At 44.4% G+C, this 14,577-nt stretch overlaps 1 protein-coding gene and 1 non-coding gene across 2 annotated transcripts in view; both read right to left on the reverse strand.

The window, feature by feature from the left end:
- The window catches only part of LOC121547069 (FERM and PDZ domain-containing protein 2-like), a 49,182-nt gene extending 42,086 nt beyond the window's left edge, over positions 1 to 7,096 (reverse strand). The window contains exons 1-10 of the mRNA XM_041858165.2: positions 6,976 to 7,096; positions 6,462 to 6,625; positions 5,611 to 5,856; positions 5,142 to 5,305; positions 4,831 to 4,990; positions 4,679 to 4,750; positions 4,390 to 4,564; positions 4,091 to 4,226; positions 3,807 to 3,945; positions 2,649 to 2,801 (exon numbers count right to left, since the gene is read on the reverse strand). Coding sequence (XP_041714099.2) covers positions 2,649 to 2,801; positions 3,807 to 3,945; positions 4,091 to 4,226; positions 4,390 to 4,564; positions 4,679 to 4,750; positions 4,831 to 4,990; positions 5,142 to 5,305; positions 5,611 to 5,856; positions 6,462 to 6,625; positions 6,976 to 7,096 — 1,530 coding nt within the window. The remainder of the gene's footprint in view (positions 1 to 2,648; positions 2,802 to 3,806; positions 3,946 to 4,090; positions 4,227 to 4,389; positions 4,565 to 4,678; positions 4,751 to 4,830; positions 4,991 to 5,141; positions 5,306 to 5,610; positions 5,857 to 6,461; positions 6,626 to 6,975) is intronic.
- A 6,188-nt stretch (positions 7,097 to 13,284) lies between these two features.
- Positions 13,285 to 13,360, reverse strand: trnat-ugu. Its single transcript has one exon. It is a non-coding gene; the product is annotated as a tRNA-Thr (tRNA).
- Between the last annotated feature and the right edge of the window lie 1,217 nt (positions 13,361 to 14,577).

Raw genomic sequence — 14,577 nt, forward strand, 5'->3', positions numbered from 1 at the left:
CCTTCATGTTCGATTTGCTGCAAAGAAACCACTACTAAAGGACACCAATAAGCTTAGTGGGACTATCATTTGTTTTTCAACAGGACAATGACCCAACACACATCCAGGCTGTGTAAGGGCTATTTTACCAAGAAGGAGAGTGATGAAGTGCTACATCAGTTAACCTGGCCTCCACAATCCCCAGACCTCAACCCAATTGAGATGGTTTGGGATGAGTCGGACGGCAGAGTGAAGGAAAAGCAGCCAACAAGTGCTCAGCATATGTGGGAACTCCTTCAAGACTGTTGGAAAAGCATTCCAGGTGAAGCTGGTTGAGAGAATGCCAAGAGTGTGCAAAGCTGTCATAAAGGCAAAGGGTGGCTATTTGAATAATCTCAAATATAAAATATATTTTGATTTGTTTAACAATTTTTTGGTTACCACATGATTCCATATGTGTTATTTCATAGTTTTGATGTCTTCGCTATTATTCTACAATGTAGAAAATAGTACAAATAAAGAAAAACCCTTGAATGAGTATGTGTCCAAACTTTTGACTGGTACTGTATATGTACTATATATACACACAACATGACCAAAAGTATGTGGACACCTGCTCGTCGAACATCTCATTCCAAAATCATGGGCATTAATATGGAGTTGGTCCCCCCTTTGCTGCTATAACAGCCTCCACTCTTCTGGGAATGTGTGTTGGAACATTGCTGAGGGGATTTGCTTCCATTCAGCCACAAGAGCATGATTGAGGCCGGGCAATGATGCTCGGCGATTAGGCCTGGCTCGCAGTCGGCGTTCCAATTCATCCCAAAGGTGTTCGATGAGGTTGAGGTCAGGGCTCTGTACAGGCCAGTCAAGTTCTTCCACACCGATCTCGACAAACCATTTCTGTATGGACCTCGCTTTGTGCACGGGGGCATTGTCATGCTGAAACAGGAAAGGGCCTTCCCCAAACTGTTGCCACAAAGTTGGAAGCACATAATCATCTAGAATGTCATTGTATGCTGTAGGATTAAGATTTCCCTTCGCTGGAACTAAGGGGCCTATCCCGAACCATGAATAACAGCCCCAGACTATTATTCCTCCTCCACCAAACTTTACAGTTGGCACTATGCATTGGGGCAGGTAACGTTCTCCTGGCATCCGCCAAACCCAGATTCGTCTGTTGGACTGCCAGTTGGTGAAGTGTGATTCATCCCTCCAGAAAACGCGTTTCCACTGCTCCAGAGTCCAATGGCGGTGAGCTTTACACCACTCCAGCCATCGCTGGTGATCTTAGGCTTGTGGGCGGCTGCTCGGCCATGGAAACCCATTTCATGAAGTTCCAGACAATCAGTTCTTGTGCTGATGTTGCTTCCAGAGGCAGTTTGGAACTCGGTTATGAGTGTTGCAACCGAGGACAGACAACTTTTATGTGCTACGCGCTTCAGCACTCAGCGGTCCTGTTCTGTGAGCTTGTGTGGCCTACCACTTTGTGGCTAAGCCATTGTTGCTCCTAGACAGTTCCACTTCACAATAACAGCACTTACAGTTGACTCGGGCAGCTCTAGCAGGGCAGACATTTTACAAACTGACTTGTTGGAAAGGTGGCATCCTATGACGGTGCCACCTTGAAAGTCACTGAGCTCTTACGTAAGGCCATTCTACTGCAAAGGTTTGTCTATGGAGATTGCATGGCTGTGTGCTCGATTTTATACACATGTCAGCAACGGGTGTGGCTGAAATAGAAGAATCCACTAATTTGAAGGGGTGTCCACGTTCTTTTGTATATATAGTGTATGTATACAGTGCATTTGGAAAGTATTCAGACCCCTTGACTTTTTCTACATTTTGCTATGTTACAGCCTTATTCTAAAATGTATTTAAAAAAATGTTCCACCTCATCAATCTACACACAATACCCCATAATGACAAAGCAAAAACAGGTTTTTTGAATTGTTTGCAAATGTATTAAAAGAAAATGGAAATATCACATTTACATAAGTATTCAGACCCTTTACTCAGTACTTTGTTGAAGCACCTTAGGCAGCAATTACAGCCTCGAGTCTTCTTGGGTATGACGCTACAAGCTTGGCACACCTGTATTTGGGGAGTTTCTCCCATTCTTCTCTGCAGATCCTTTCAAGCTCTGTCAGGTTGGATGGGGAGTGTCGCTGCACAGCTATTATCAGGTCTCTCCTGAGATGTTCGATCAGGTTCAAGTTCGGGCTCTGGCTGGGCCACTCGAGGACATTCAGAGACTTGTCCCGAAGCCACTCCTGCGTTGTCTTGGCTGTGTGCTTAGGATCATTGTCCTGTTGGAAGGTGAACCTTCGCCCCAGTCTGAGGTCCTGAGCACTGTGGAGCAGGTTTTCATCAAGGATCTCTCTGTACTTTGCTACGTTCATCTTTCCCTCGATCCTGACTAGTCTCCCAGTCCCTGCCGCTGAAAAACATCTCCACAGCATGATGCTGCCACCACCATGCTTCACCGTAGGGATGGTGCCAGGTTTCCTCCAGGCGTGATGTTTGACATTCAAGCCAAAGAGTTCAATCTTGGTTTCATCAAATAAAAATGTGGAAAAGGTCAAGGGGTCTGAATACTTTCCGAATGCACTGTATATATGTTATATAACAGCATAACTCTATGGAGTGTTTTCATTGGCTCATGTTACCTTGAGGAACTCAAGCTCGGACTCGTCGGTACTCATCGTGGAGTTATTGGCATGTAACCTTAGCAATTCCTCCTTTAGGTAAGGCAAGGCTCTTTTCTCCATGACGCTCTTGGCAACGTACTGGTCTGGGCGATAGTAGTTCCTCCCATAAACCTTTGGAAAATATCAGACTAAGTCAGTCATCACTCAACTATAACATTTCCAGAGCTAATATTACAAAATATTTACCATGGATGGGCATTTGAAATTATTTTACTATTCAAATAATATAATGACATCGTATGATAGTCAATATTTTTTATAAATAATACATGTTTTTTTTGGTTATTGACTCTCGACCAATCAGAATGACGCAAATACACATGGCAGAGGTAAACAGCGAACATTCTGCACATATTTAACCCCTTTTTTAAATTGGCACAAAACTACCTCCATACTTCCATTCATTTGTATGGGTTACTTTCAGATGAGTTCCGTGATACTTGAGGAGGTCATAGAGCAAAACGGAGAACACCATCGTGTTTGTGAGAGTCTTCCCTTTCCATAATGGGGTCATATTAGTTTGTAGCCCAAACGGTTCGGACAGTACAGACAAACGTTGGCACATTGGCAGTACCGACTTCAGACGAGTCCCGTGACACTTGTGCGGGTCGTAGAGCAAAACTGAGAACACCATTGTGTTCGTGAGAGAAACACTCAGACGCTACAGACGTTTTCCTGAGAAGACAGCTTTTCGGGATATGTCCTGGTCTGACAAACAGCCCTGTAGCCTGGCACCTTCCACCGCAGATGCTGAAGGCTGACATAGGTGGATGCGGTGGATTGAGACGCAGCCCATGCTGCAGATATCTCTAGCTTAAACTGACAGATTTTGATGGGGATTTTTTTATTATGTTAATTAATTTGACACACGGGTGCGTCAATAGATGTAAGGATTAAAATAGGGCTAAAAAAAATGCCTCCAAAAATGAAAACTCATTCAAAGTAATTCAATACTAACATCCGTTTAGATATCCGGATATTCGATAAACAGTGCCCAATTCTGCCCATCCGTAGTATTTACAAGGTCATATCTATTTAAGTATGCAGTAAAACCCACCTAGACCTTGACAATCAGGTGAGTGTACAGCATATCAAAGATACCATTATATACAATACCTCAGGCATGCAGTCTCCATACTCTGCTTGGAGAGCCAAGGCACCCAGATATAGGCCTGTCTCTTCATGGCAGGCCAACCTGTCCTCCAGTATATCTTTCCTCAGCTGTAGGTAGTACTGGTGACGAGTCAGTTTGTGCCTGCCAAAAACGCCAGTCACACACAACAATATGCTTACATAGAGAAAGCAGTGGACAATCTGCAATATTGCCTGACCTCTATGAATTCCATAGGTCGACCTTGAATACAATACACTGTAAGCATGAGAGGATGTGTGGTACTTACAAAAGGAGAGAGATGTCGTGGACAAAGAATTTCACCCTGAAGAAAAGGACAAACGTGGAGGTAGGCACTTTCTTCCAACTGTCGGGGGCAACCTTGGATATCTTTGTGTCATTGTCCAGAAAGAAGAACTCATTATCTAAAACCGAGATAAAAAGAAGAGTGACATGTTTAACACATGAACCATGTAAAGACAACCTTTAGCTTTTTCATTACTGTAGTTATAGTACAGCCATACATGACCCAACAAAACACCTCATTGAACTATTTCCAGTAAACTACATACAATATTTGTGCATTACCATCAATGTAAGCAAGGCCAAAGTAGAAGTGTTCCACCAGGTTGGAGTGGGCAACGATCATATCAAAGACATCCCCTCCTCCTGACTTGACGTCACACTTGACCAGGATGCTCTGTCCGTTTGGCATGACCACACTCAGCTCCCTCATAGTGGAGGGAGACTTCCCTTTCTTTGACTGGATTAAGAGACAGAAAGATAGTGATTACTATAAAGACAGACCAGTGACAGTTGGGGTGATATTAAAAGGCATTTGATGATGGAGCTCTTGATGATGAAAAGTCATAATTACCACAATAGATCCGGGCAGCTCCAAGACAACCAGAGGCTCGTCTAACTTTCTAATGAACTCAGGACCCATATCCTGCAGAAATAAAGAGGGAAACATTAAGAACTACAAAAATGTAAACCCAACATTTCACATGATTCACTATGATATCATACCTTGGCTTTCTTTTCATTAAGACTGACAGTGGACTCGTTTAGATATGTGTAAAGTACTGGTCTGACGCTGCCACGGCGAAAGCCATCCAGGTAAGGGCTACAGGGGCTACGTGACTGATAGCTGCAGGAACTCTCTCTGTGACGTGACCCCTGGGGAATTCTGGGAGATAAAAAGACAGATTACAGGGATTCAATTATTTAATTGATTGCCATAGACTGTTGGGTGAACTATCCCTTAAAAAAAAAAAAATATTTGTAAAGCTGATAATATGTGTATGTGCTTTTGTTGTTTGAAAGGCGACAGCTCTTACCCTCTGCTGAGCTCGGCTTGGAATGTTGGGGTGCTTCTGTTTCTCAGTGCCCAGGTAGAGTTGTGGTATGAGGCACTTCCTGAGAGACTGTGAAGCCTCTCTCTGACCATCTGACTCCGGTCAGTAAGTTGAGGACCATTCTCAGCCATGGACACATGATCAACCTAGAAAACACAATAGAATGACAGCTACTGAATTAGAAAAGTTGCACTGACTATCCTTAAAAATAACCATGTCTCAAATCAATATGATCCCAATTGAAACCCAGCTGTACATTGTAGCCAATATAGAGTTCCAGCCAGCCAACAGTCCGTAGTGTCACAATATGGAATAGAGGCCAATGTATTTCTAGGAACTATGACCTTATAATGTCAGTGTGCTGGACAGCACATGGAGTGTAAGGTGATAGTGATAGCTATACTGACTACAGGTGCATTGCCTAAACCAAAGGGAATGTGGGTGAACTCACAGAGTCCCTGAACACATCTTCTACTAGCTGTCTGATGAGCATCTCTGGTGGGGGCAGTTGAGCAGCCTTGATGTGCTGTTCACAGGTCTCCAGCACAGTCACGAGATCTGCTCGTCTCTGGACCGTGTCCTCACACATACTCAGCAAGAGGTTGTTTAGGTTGTCACTCAGCTGAATGGGCTGGTTTTGAGGTAGTTGATAATCAACGGACCAGAAGAGGGTCATTCCTAGGGAATATACAATCATCTGAAGAAAACAAAGAGAAAAACAAAGAGAAAAACAAGGGTACAGTAAACATGTCGTCCTCCACGAGTGATGCATGTCCCCCCCCGCAGATTGGTCATTCGGTGCCAGAGGAGTAGCGTTTTAAGTGTTTTTCACAAAATTATAAATGGCGGAAAATCCATCACGGTGGACCTCTTGGGTCCCTGAGGCAAATTTGTTCCTTGTGAGTATAGAAAGCTATGTACCGAATTTCATGACTTTAGGTCAAACGGGTTGAGGGGCGTGACCTTTCAAAGTTTGCATTTTCAATTGCTTGTTATCTGGCCAATCAGTGTAATTTTGTAAATGCCGTCTCTATGGTAAGACATATCATTCACCCAAGTTTCGTCAAAATCGGGCTAGTGCTGTCTGAGATATTGTGCGTGACGAACATTCAAACATACGGACAGAGACGGATCCACAGGACAATGAGTAAAATCTTTCATGAGGAAACCAAAAGTCAAGAACCAGAACAGTGGTGAGATGTCAAGCCAATGACCATAGGAGTTGGCCATATAGCACAGACAGATATGAAATCAGACTAGTAGTGAGATACGATGACATTGAGATCAGGGTTTATTGATCACCTTCTCCGAGGCCGTCCTGTTGGAGGCAGCGTGCCCCTCTTGTACCTCTGGAGCAGTGAAGGAGCCCAGGTCCTCTGACCGGGCACAGCTCTTAAAAGCAAGGTTCCCAGTGACTGACAGCAGCATTGAGCCAGGGCTCAGTACACTGCACATGTTACCAGGACCTGACGAGAGGACAAAAGACAAAAACCATACTATTAACTTGCATGTTTGTATGGCTATAGGGATGATACACTCCAAAAAACAAAGTTTGTCAGACGTTAGAAGTAGAGCATGATATGATATGGTGATGCCTATCCTTCCCATTAATCTCAGATTTGAGGCCTATTTCTTCCAATGTGTAAAGATGCATATAAAAACAGAAGTCATGGGATATGAACTCAGCTCAACATAATAGCACTTTTGAGGTCTGGCAAATCTTTTGATGGGGCGTGAACAATCCCTTTAAGGTCAAAAGATCCTGCCAGTGTGTATTATCATGGATCAGGAAAGGGATATAAATATGGCCAGGTACCTTTGTGGGAGATGTCCATTAAGGCCTCGGCAGTGCCCAGTAGCAGACACCATACCTCATCCTCCTCCAGAGGTGACCCCCGGGCCTCTAGCACCTCCGCCAGGGTCACGAACGTGCCCATCCTGGGGGACACAGCCATGGGTAGATACAGTCATACATTATCTAAAGGTGGGAATCCTTTTTGTAATTTCTGCCTCAAACGCTGTAATAGCGAAATATGAGCGTAACATGTTTCATCATAGTCTCTGTGACAAAATAAGCGGAGCTGTTATTTGGATTACAATGACACTTGATTGTTTCCATAATCATTTCTAAATTTGAAAAGTGTCCACACAACCATATTATCTAATTGCATAAATCATTATCTCAAAGTGATCCTTTTCTCTGACAAGATAAAGATATTAGGAGAACAACAGTAAATTTGGCCCATTAGACAAGTAGCTATTGATGATTATCTACAATGAGTGAGGTGATTGCTTGGACTAATGGACTCATGCAAAGCACTACATACGCCCCCTCCCCTTCTCTACCCATCTGTTAATTTCCCCTCTCCCTCTCTCACACATGAACACCAGGCTTTCACACATTCACAGTGAGCTGTCAGTTTGCCCTATAATAGGCTTTCGCAGAGCCTGGAGGATTTGCTCTAATATGGCTGCTCTCTCTGTGCCTTTCATTTTTCTCCCTCTCGTCACCAAGGTGACTGTGAAGCATTACAATGAGAAGAGGTTCTGTGACATATCAAATTACACTGAACAAAAATATAAACGCAACATGCAACAATTTCAAAGAATTGACTGAGTTACAGTTCATATAAGGAAATCAGTCAATTAAAATAAATTCATTAGGCCCTAATCTATGGATTTCACATGACTGGGAGTACAGATAGGCATCTGTTAGTCACAGATACCTTAAAAACAAAGGTAGGGGCAGAAAACCAGTCAGTATTTGCCTCATGCAGCGTGACACATCTCCTTCACATAGAGTTGATCAGGCTGTTGAGGGGTGCTCTCATCTTATCTACCAGCATAGACAGGGCTCTAACTCCTCTAGCTCCACATGGAGCCGTGCATTATCATGCAGACACATGAGGTGATGGCTGCGGATGAATGGCACGACAATGGGCCTCAGGATCTCGTCACGGTATCTCTGTGGATTCAAATTGCCATCGATAAAATGCAATTGTGTTTGTTGTCCGTAGCTTATGCCTACCCATACCATAACCCCACCGCCACCATGGGGCACTCTGTTCACAACCTGAACATCAGCAAACCGCTCGTCCACATCACGCCATACTGCGGCTGTGAGGTCTGCGGCTGTGAGGTTGGTTGTACGTACTGCCAAATTCTCTAAAACAACGTTGGAAGCAGCTTATGGTAGAGAAATGAACAATCAATTATCTGGCAACAGCTCTGATGGACATTCCTGCAGTCAGCATGCCAATTGCACACTCCCTCAAAACTTGAGACATCTGAGGCATTGTGTTGTGTTACAAATATGCACATTTTAGAGTGGCCTTTTATTGTCCCCAGCACAAGATGCACCTGTGTAATGATCATGTTGTTTAATCAGCTTCTTGATATGCCACACCTGTCAGGTGGATGGATTATCTTGGCAAAGGAGAAATGCTCACTAACAGGGATGTAAACAAATTTGTGCACAGAATTTGAGAGAAATACGCTTTTTGTGCGTATGGAACATTTCTGGTAACTTTTATTTCAGCTAATGAAACATGGGACCAACACTTTACATGTTGAGTTTATATTTTTGTTCAGTATAAACCTAATGTTAGGGGGATACTGGTTCACTTTTCTTTCAATCAAAACTCAACGTTGTGAAGTTATACACTGATTGTGTGATTAATGTAGCTACATGAATGTAGCTATATGTGATTCCTGAAAATCTAAATCAAAGGATATACAGTACTATGATAAAATAAACGTCAATGCTTTAATTGACAGTGTAGCATCTCTGGTTCCTGCAGGTGGAGACATGTCTACAAAATATGTAGGAAGTAAGTTGTGGTGACGTCATCATTACAGTTATACCATAAGTTGTATAGCCTTGTTGGTGTTGTGAGTCAGGGATAACAATAATATAATATGCCATTTTTTAGCAGACGCTTTTATCCAAAGCGACTTACAGTCATGCGTGCATACATTTTTGTGTATGGGTGGTCCCGGGGATCGAACCCACTACCTTGGCGTTACAAGCGCCGTGCTCTACCAGCTGAGCTACCACAAAATAGGTAGATGGATATTCATACTAAAAGACTGTGCTGAAGCCTAAAGCTCTCTGTACAGTGCCTTCAGAAAGTATTCATACCCCTTGACCTATTCCACATTTTGTTGTATTACAGCCTAAATTCAAAATGCATTAAATAAAAACATTTACCCATCTACACACAATACCCCATAATGACAAAGTGAAAACATTTTTAGAAATGTTTGCAAATTTATTGAAAATGAAATAAAAACATTTCAATTTACATAAGTATTCACACCCCTGAATCAATACTTTGTAGAAGCACCGTTGGCAGTGATGACAGCTGTGAGTCTTTCTGGGTAAGACTGTAAGATCTTTTCACACCTGGATTGTGCAACATTTTATTTTATTTATTTATTTTACCTTTATTTAACTAGGCAAGTCAGTTAAGAACAAATTATTATTTACAATGATGGCCTACACCGGCCAAACCCGGACGACGCTGGGCCAATTGTGCACCGCCCTATGGGACTCCCAATCACGGCCGGTTGTGATACAGCCTGGAGTCGAACCAGGGGGTCTGTAGTGACGCCTCAAGCACTGAGATGCAGTGCCTTAGACCGCTTTTCAAAATACTTCAAGCTCTGTCCAATTGGTGTTGATCATTGATAGACAACCATTTTCAGGTCTTGCCATAGATTTTCAAGTAGATTTAAGTCAAAACTGTAACTCGGCCACTCAGGAACATTCACTGTCTTCTTGGTAAGCAACTCCAGTGTAGATTTGGCCTTATGTTCTAGGTTGTTGTCCTGCTGAAAGATTAAATCATCTCCCAGTGTCTGGTGGAAATAGGGCTGTGACGGTCATGAAATTTCGTCAGCCGGTGATTGTCAAGCAAATAACTCTCGGTCTCACGGTAATTGACCGTTAATTAACATAAACACATTTAGCATCTCCTGGCTTTCACACATAGCCTACAAGCCACTGATACAGACCTTTGGAACATCTACATTACAAGTCTAATAAATCCATGTAATATTGCCTACACCTTCACAAAAAATCCATTATTTATTTTAGACAGGTCTAAAGAAGCATGATATGAAGAAAATGTAGTCTATTTCAGAAGAACAGAATAGCATACTCTGAGTTGTCCTTATGTTAGGTGCTGATCTGGCTATGCCGAATGGCTGTGGGCTACACTAGTTCATTTAGTAGACAGATTTGCTTAGAATTCCGTGGCATTATTTTATAGTATGAAGAATACAATTGAACAAAGCTAAATAAAATAGAAAGGATATTTTCTCCAAACGATTTGAGGGAGTGCGCATATTCGGCTATTCTGTGTTGAGCGGTTAACAAATAAAAAGTTATTCCTATATGCTTAATTTTGTCACACAAGCCTTTGCTTTGGCTCCCCCTCCTGTCCAGCTCAGGCGTTCGACCTCGCTGGCCTTCTACCTGCTGCCGAACCTACTGCTGGCAAACGCCCTTCACTCATCAACCCTGGACTTGTCTCGTCATTATTACACACACCTGGTTCCAATCCACACTCTATCACTGTATATATACTCCCTCTGCCATTTGTCGTTGTCGGTCATTGTATATGTTACCTGTTTTCCTGAGAGGAATCGCCCCTACTATTTCCTGAGTACTTTATATTTTGCACTTTGGGTTCGCCCTGTGCCTTTTTGTTTATGAAGATATATTTTGAGCACAACAGCATTTGGGTTTCGTCCCGCTTTGATCTATGGTGCTTAAATCAATTCAGTAGTTCTAAACCTGTGACTGCCTCCTGCCTACTCCTCTCTTAACCTATCACAGAATGACCGACTCAAGAAAACAGGAAGCAGCTTCACCCAACTCTTCCATGCCATCTTCGACCACCCAACAGAGGGCCGAGTGGGAGGTGAGTGTCTCCTCTGTCTACGCCAGGGGTCCAGGACAGCGTCGGAGTATGCTCTGGATTTCCGGACGGTGGCTGCGTCCTCTGGCTGTTTTCCACAGCGGGCTACAGGTGGACGTCCAGACCGAGTTGGCCTGTCGCAATGAGGACCTCACGCTGGACCAGCTCATCGCCATGGCCATCTGCCTGGATAATCTCCTGCGTGCCCGTCGTCGCCCATCCCAGGGGTTCGGGTCTCTCCCAGGAACCTCCAGCAAGACTGAGCCCATGGAGGTGGGCACGACGGTTTCCCCTGGCTAAAGTTCATAACCCCAGTATGTTGTGGACAGAGAGGAGGTTGTTGGGTTGGTCGCAGGATTGTCAGGGGAGGTGTCTCTCTGTGTCAATCTGTGCCACCTCCGTGGAAAGTCCGGACCAGGTCACCCACGTCCCTATCCCGGAGGAATACCAGGACCTAAAGGTGGCCTTTTCGAAGACTCGTGCCACGTGCCGGCCCCCTCATCGCCCATTGGATTGCACAATCGACCTACTGCCTGGTTCTACCCTCCCGCGGGGGCACATCTACCCTCTCTCGCATGCGGAGACCGAAGCCATGGAGGCCTATGTCTAGGAGGCGCTAGCCCAAGGATTCATCCATCCGTCCACCTCTCCGGCCTCCTCCAGCTTTTTCTTTGTGAAGAAGAAGGACGGAGGTCTCCGCCCCTGTATCGATTACCAGACACTGAATAAGGCTACTGTTAAATTCAGTTATCCCCTGCCTCTCATACCCACTGTGATCGAACAGATGCACGGTGCTAAGTATTTAACTAAATTGGATTTACGCAGTGCCTACAACCTGGTGCGCATCAGAGAGGGGGATGAATGGAAGACCGCCTTCAGCACCGGGCACTACGAATACAGGGTAATGCCCTACGGCCTGACAAATGCACCCTCAGTGTTTCAATCATTCATTAACGAGGTGTTTAGAGACATGTTGGGTCGCTGTGTAGTGGTGTACATAGACGACATCTTGGTGTACTCCACTACACGCGAGCAACATGTCTCTCATGTCAGGTCCATTTTGGAGAGGCTGATAGGGCATCACCTGTACGCCAAGGCGGAGAAGTGCCTTTACTTTCAGCAGGCGGTCTCCTTCCTGGGCTATGGGATATCCACCGCAGGAGTGGAGATGGAAGAGCAGAGGGTCAATGCAGTATGGTCATGGTCTGTTCCATCCAACATCAAGGCGGTGCAGCGCTTCCTTGGTTTTGCCAACTTTTTCAGGTGCTTCATTAGGGTTTCAGCACAGTGGTGGCCCCTCTCACCTCCCTCCTGAAGGGAGGTCCTCGATTCCCACAGGGGGCCAGTATGAAATTTTTTTAATAATGTATGCACTCACTAACTGTAAGTCGCTCTGGATAAGAGCGGCTGCTAAATGACTAAAATGTAAATGTATCTCTCCTTAGGCCGGTGGCAGCTGGTCCCTTGGCTAGTGCAAGACCCCACAACGCACCTCCCCCTCCCTTGGACATCGAGGGGGCCCCGGCGTACTCCGTCTGCAGTCTGTTGGACTCACGCCGTCGTGGGGGGCTTCTCCAGTACCTGGTCGACTGGGAGGGGTACTGTCCCGGCGCGGAAAGTCCTGGATCGTTCTCTCATTCGGGACTTCCACAGGCGTCGTCCCAACCAACCCGTACTGCGTCTCCGGGGTCGTCCCCAAGGTCAGCGGTGCTCCGCTGCTGGAGCAGCGCCGCGGGCGGTACTGTCACACCAGCTTTCGCTTTGGCTCCCTCTCTTGTCCAGCTCAGGCGTTCGGCGTCGCCGGCCTTCTAGCTGCTGCCGAACGCCCTTCACTCATCAATCCCGGACTTGTCTCATCATTATTACACACACCTGGTTCCAATCCCCACTCTATTACTGTATATATATACTCCCTCTGCCATTTGTCTTTGTCGGTCATTGTATATGTTACTTGTTTTCCTGAGAGGAATCTATTTCCTGAGTACTTTATATTTTGCACGTTGGGTTTGCCCTTTGCCTTTTTGTTTATGAAGATATATTTTGAGCACAACAGCGTTTGGGTTTCGTCCCGCTTTGATCCTTAAATAAATTCAGTAGTTCTAAACCTGTGACTGCCTCCTGCCTACTCCTCTCATTTACATTTTAGCAGACACTCTTATCCAGAGCGACTTACAGTTAGTGAGTGCATACATTTTTCATACTGGCCCCCCGTGGGAATCGAACCCACAACCCTGGCATTACAAGCACCATGCTCTACCAACTGAGCTACACGAGGCCTCTCTACACCTGTTACAAATTTAGAGTTATTAGTGTAACTTCAGTTGTTCTACAAACGTTGGGCTATATGTTTTGATTTTTAGTACATTGTAAGGCTGAATGATGCGACTCTAATGATGATTTGAAAAAAGTCGCTTGAAAGGCATGAGCTCTGTTTTTTTTGGGGGGGGGGGGTCGCAGGCTGTACACACTACATCAGTCACTCATTCACAATTTGACAAGCACTTGATAATGCCTAGAATTTCATGGCGGCATCCCCTCTGTGTGGCTGTAATGCACCCTAAAAAAATCCATGCCTTTGTGCCCTTCTCCCTGAATGCTGCACACTCCGAATCACCTCTCACTCACATGGCTCTCCATCACATGATCGGGTCTTTCTCACAGGCTACAGGTGAAGACAGACACATCGGGGATACAACTGCGCATGTCCTTATCCAATTCCAAGGTGCATATCGAGGATATTGGAAGAATTGTCCACATTTACTTTTCGTCAGCCAGTAATGTGTTGTATTGGATTTGTCCCAAATATAGCACTTTGTATTCAGGACAAAAAGTTAATTGCTTTGCCACATTTTTTGCAGTATTACTTTAGTGCCTTGTTGCAAACAGGATGCATGTTTTGGAATATTTTTCACTCTGTCAATTAGGTTAGTATTGTGGAGTAACTACAATGTTGTTTATCCATCCTCAGTTTCCTCCTATCACAGCCATTAAACTCTGTAACTGTTTTAAAGTCATCATTGGCCTCATGGTGAAATCCCTGAACGGTTTCCTTCCTCTCCGGCAACTGAGTTAGGAAGGATGCCTGTATTTTTGTAGTGACTGGGTGTATTGATACACCATCCAAAGTGTAATTAATAACTTCAATGCCCATCTACCAACAGGTGCCCTTCTTTGCGAAGCATTGGAAAACCTCTATGGTCTTTGTGGTTGAATCTGTGTTTGAAATTCATTGCTCGACTGAGGGACCTTACAGATAATTGTATGTATGGGGTACAGAGATGAGGTAGCCACTAACAAATCATGTTAAACACTATTATTGCGCACAGAGTGAGTTCATGCAAATTATTATGTGACTTGTTAAGCACTCCTGAACTTATTTAGGCTTGACATAACAAAGGGGTTGAATACTTATTGACTCAAGACATTTCAGATTTTCATTATAATTTTTTTGAAAAACATAATTCCACTTTGACATTATGGGATGTTGTGTGTAG

The sequence above is a fragment of the Coregonus clupeaformis genome, chromosome 31 (assembly GCF_020615455.1).
Source record: "Coregonus clupeaformis isolate EN_2021a chromosome 31, ASM2061545v1, whole genome shotgun sequence".
In the NCBI taxonomy this organism is placed as follows: domain Eukaryota; kingdom Metazoa; phylum Chordata; class Actinopteri; order Salmoniformes; family Salmonidae; genus Coregonus; species Coregonus clupeaformis.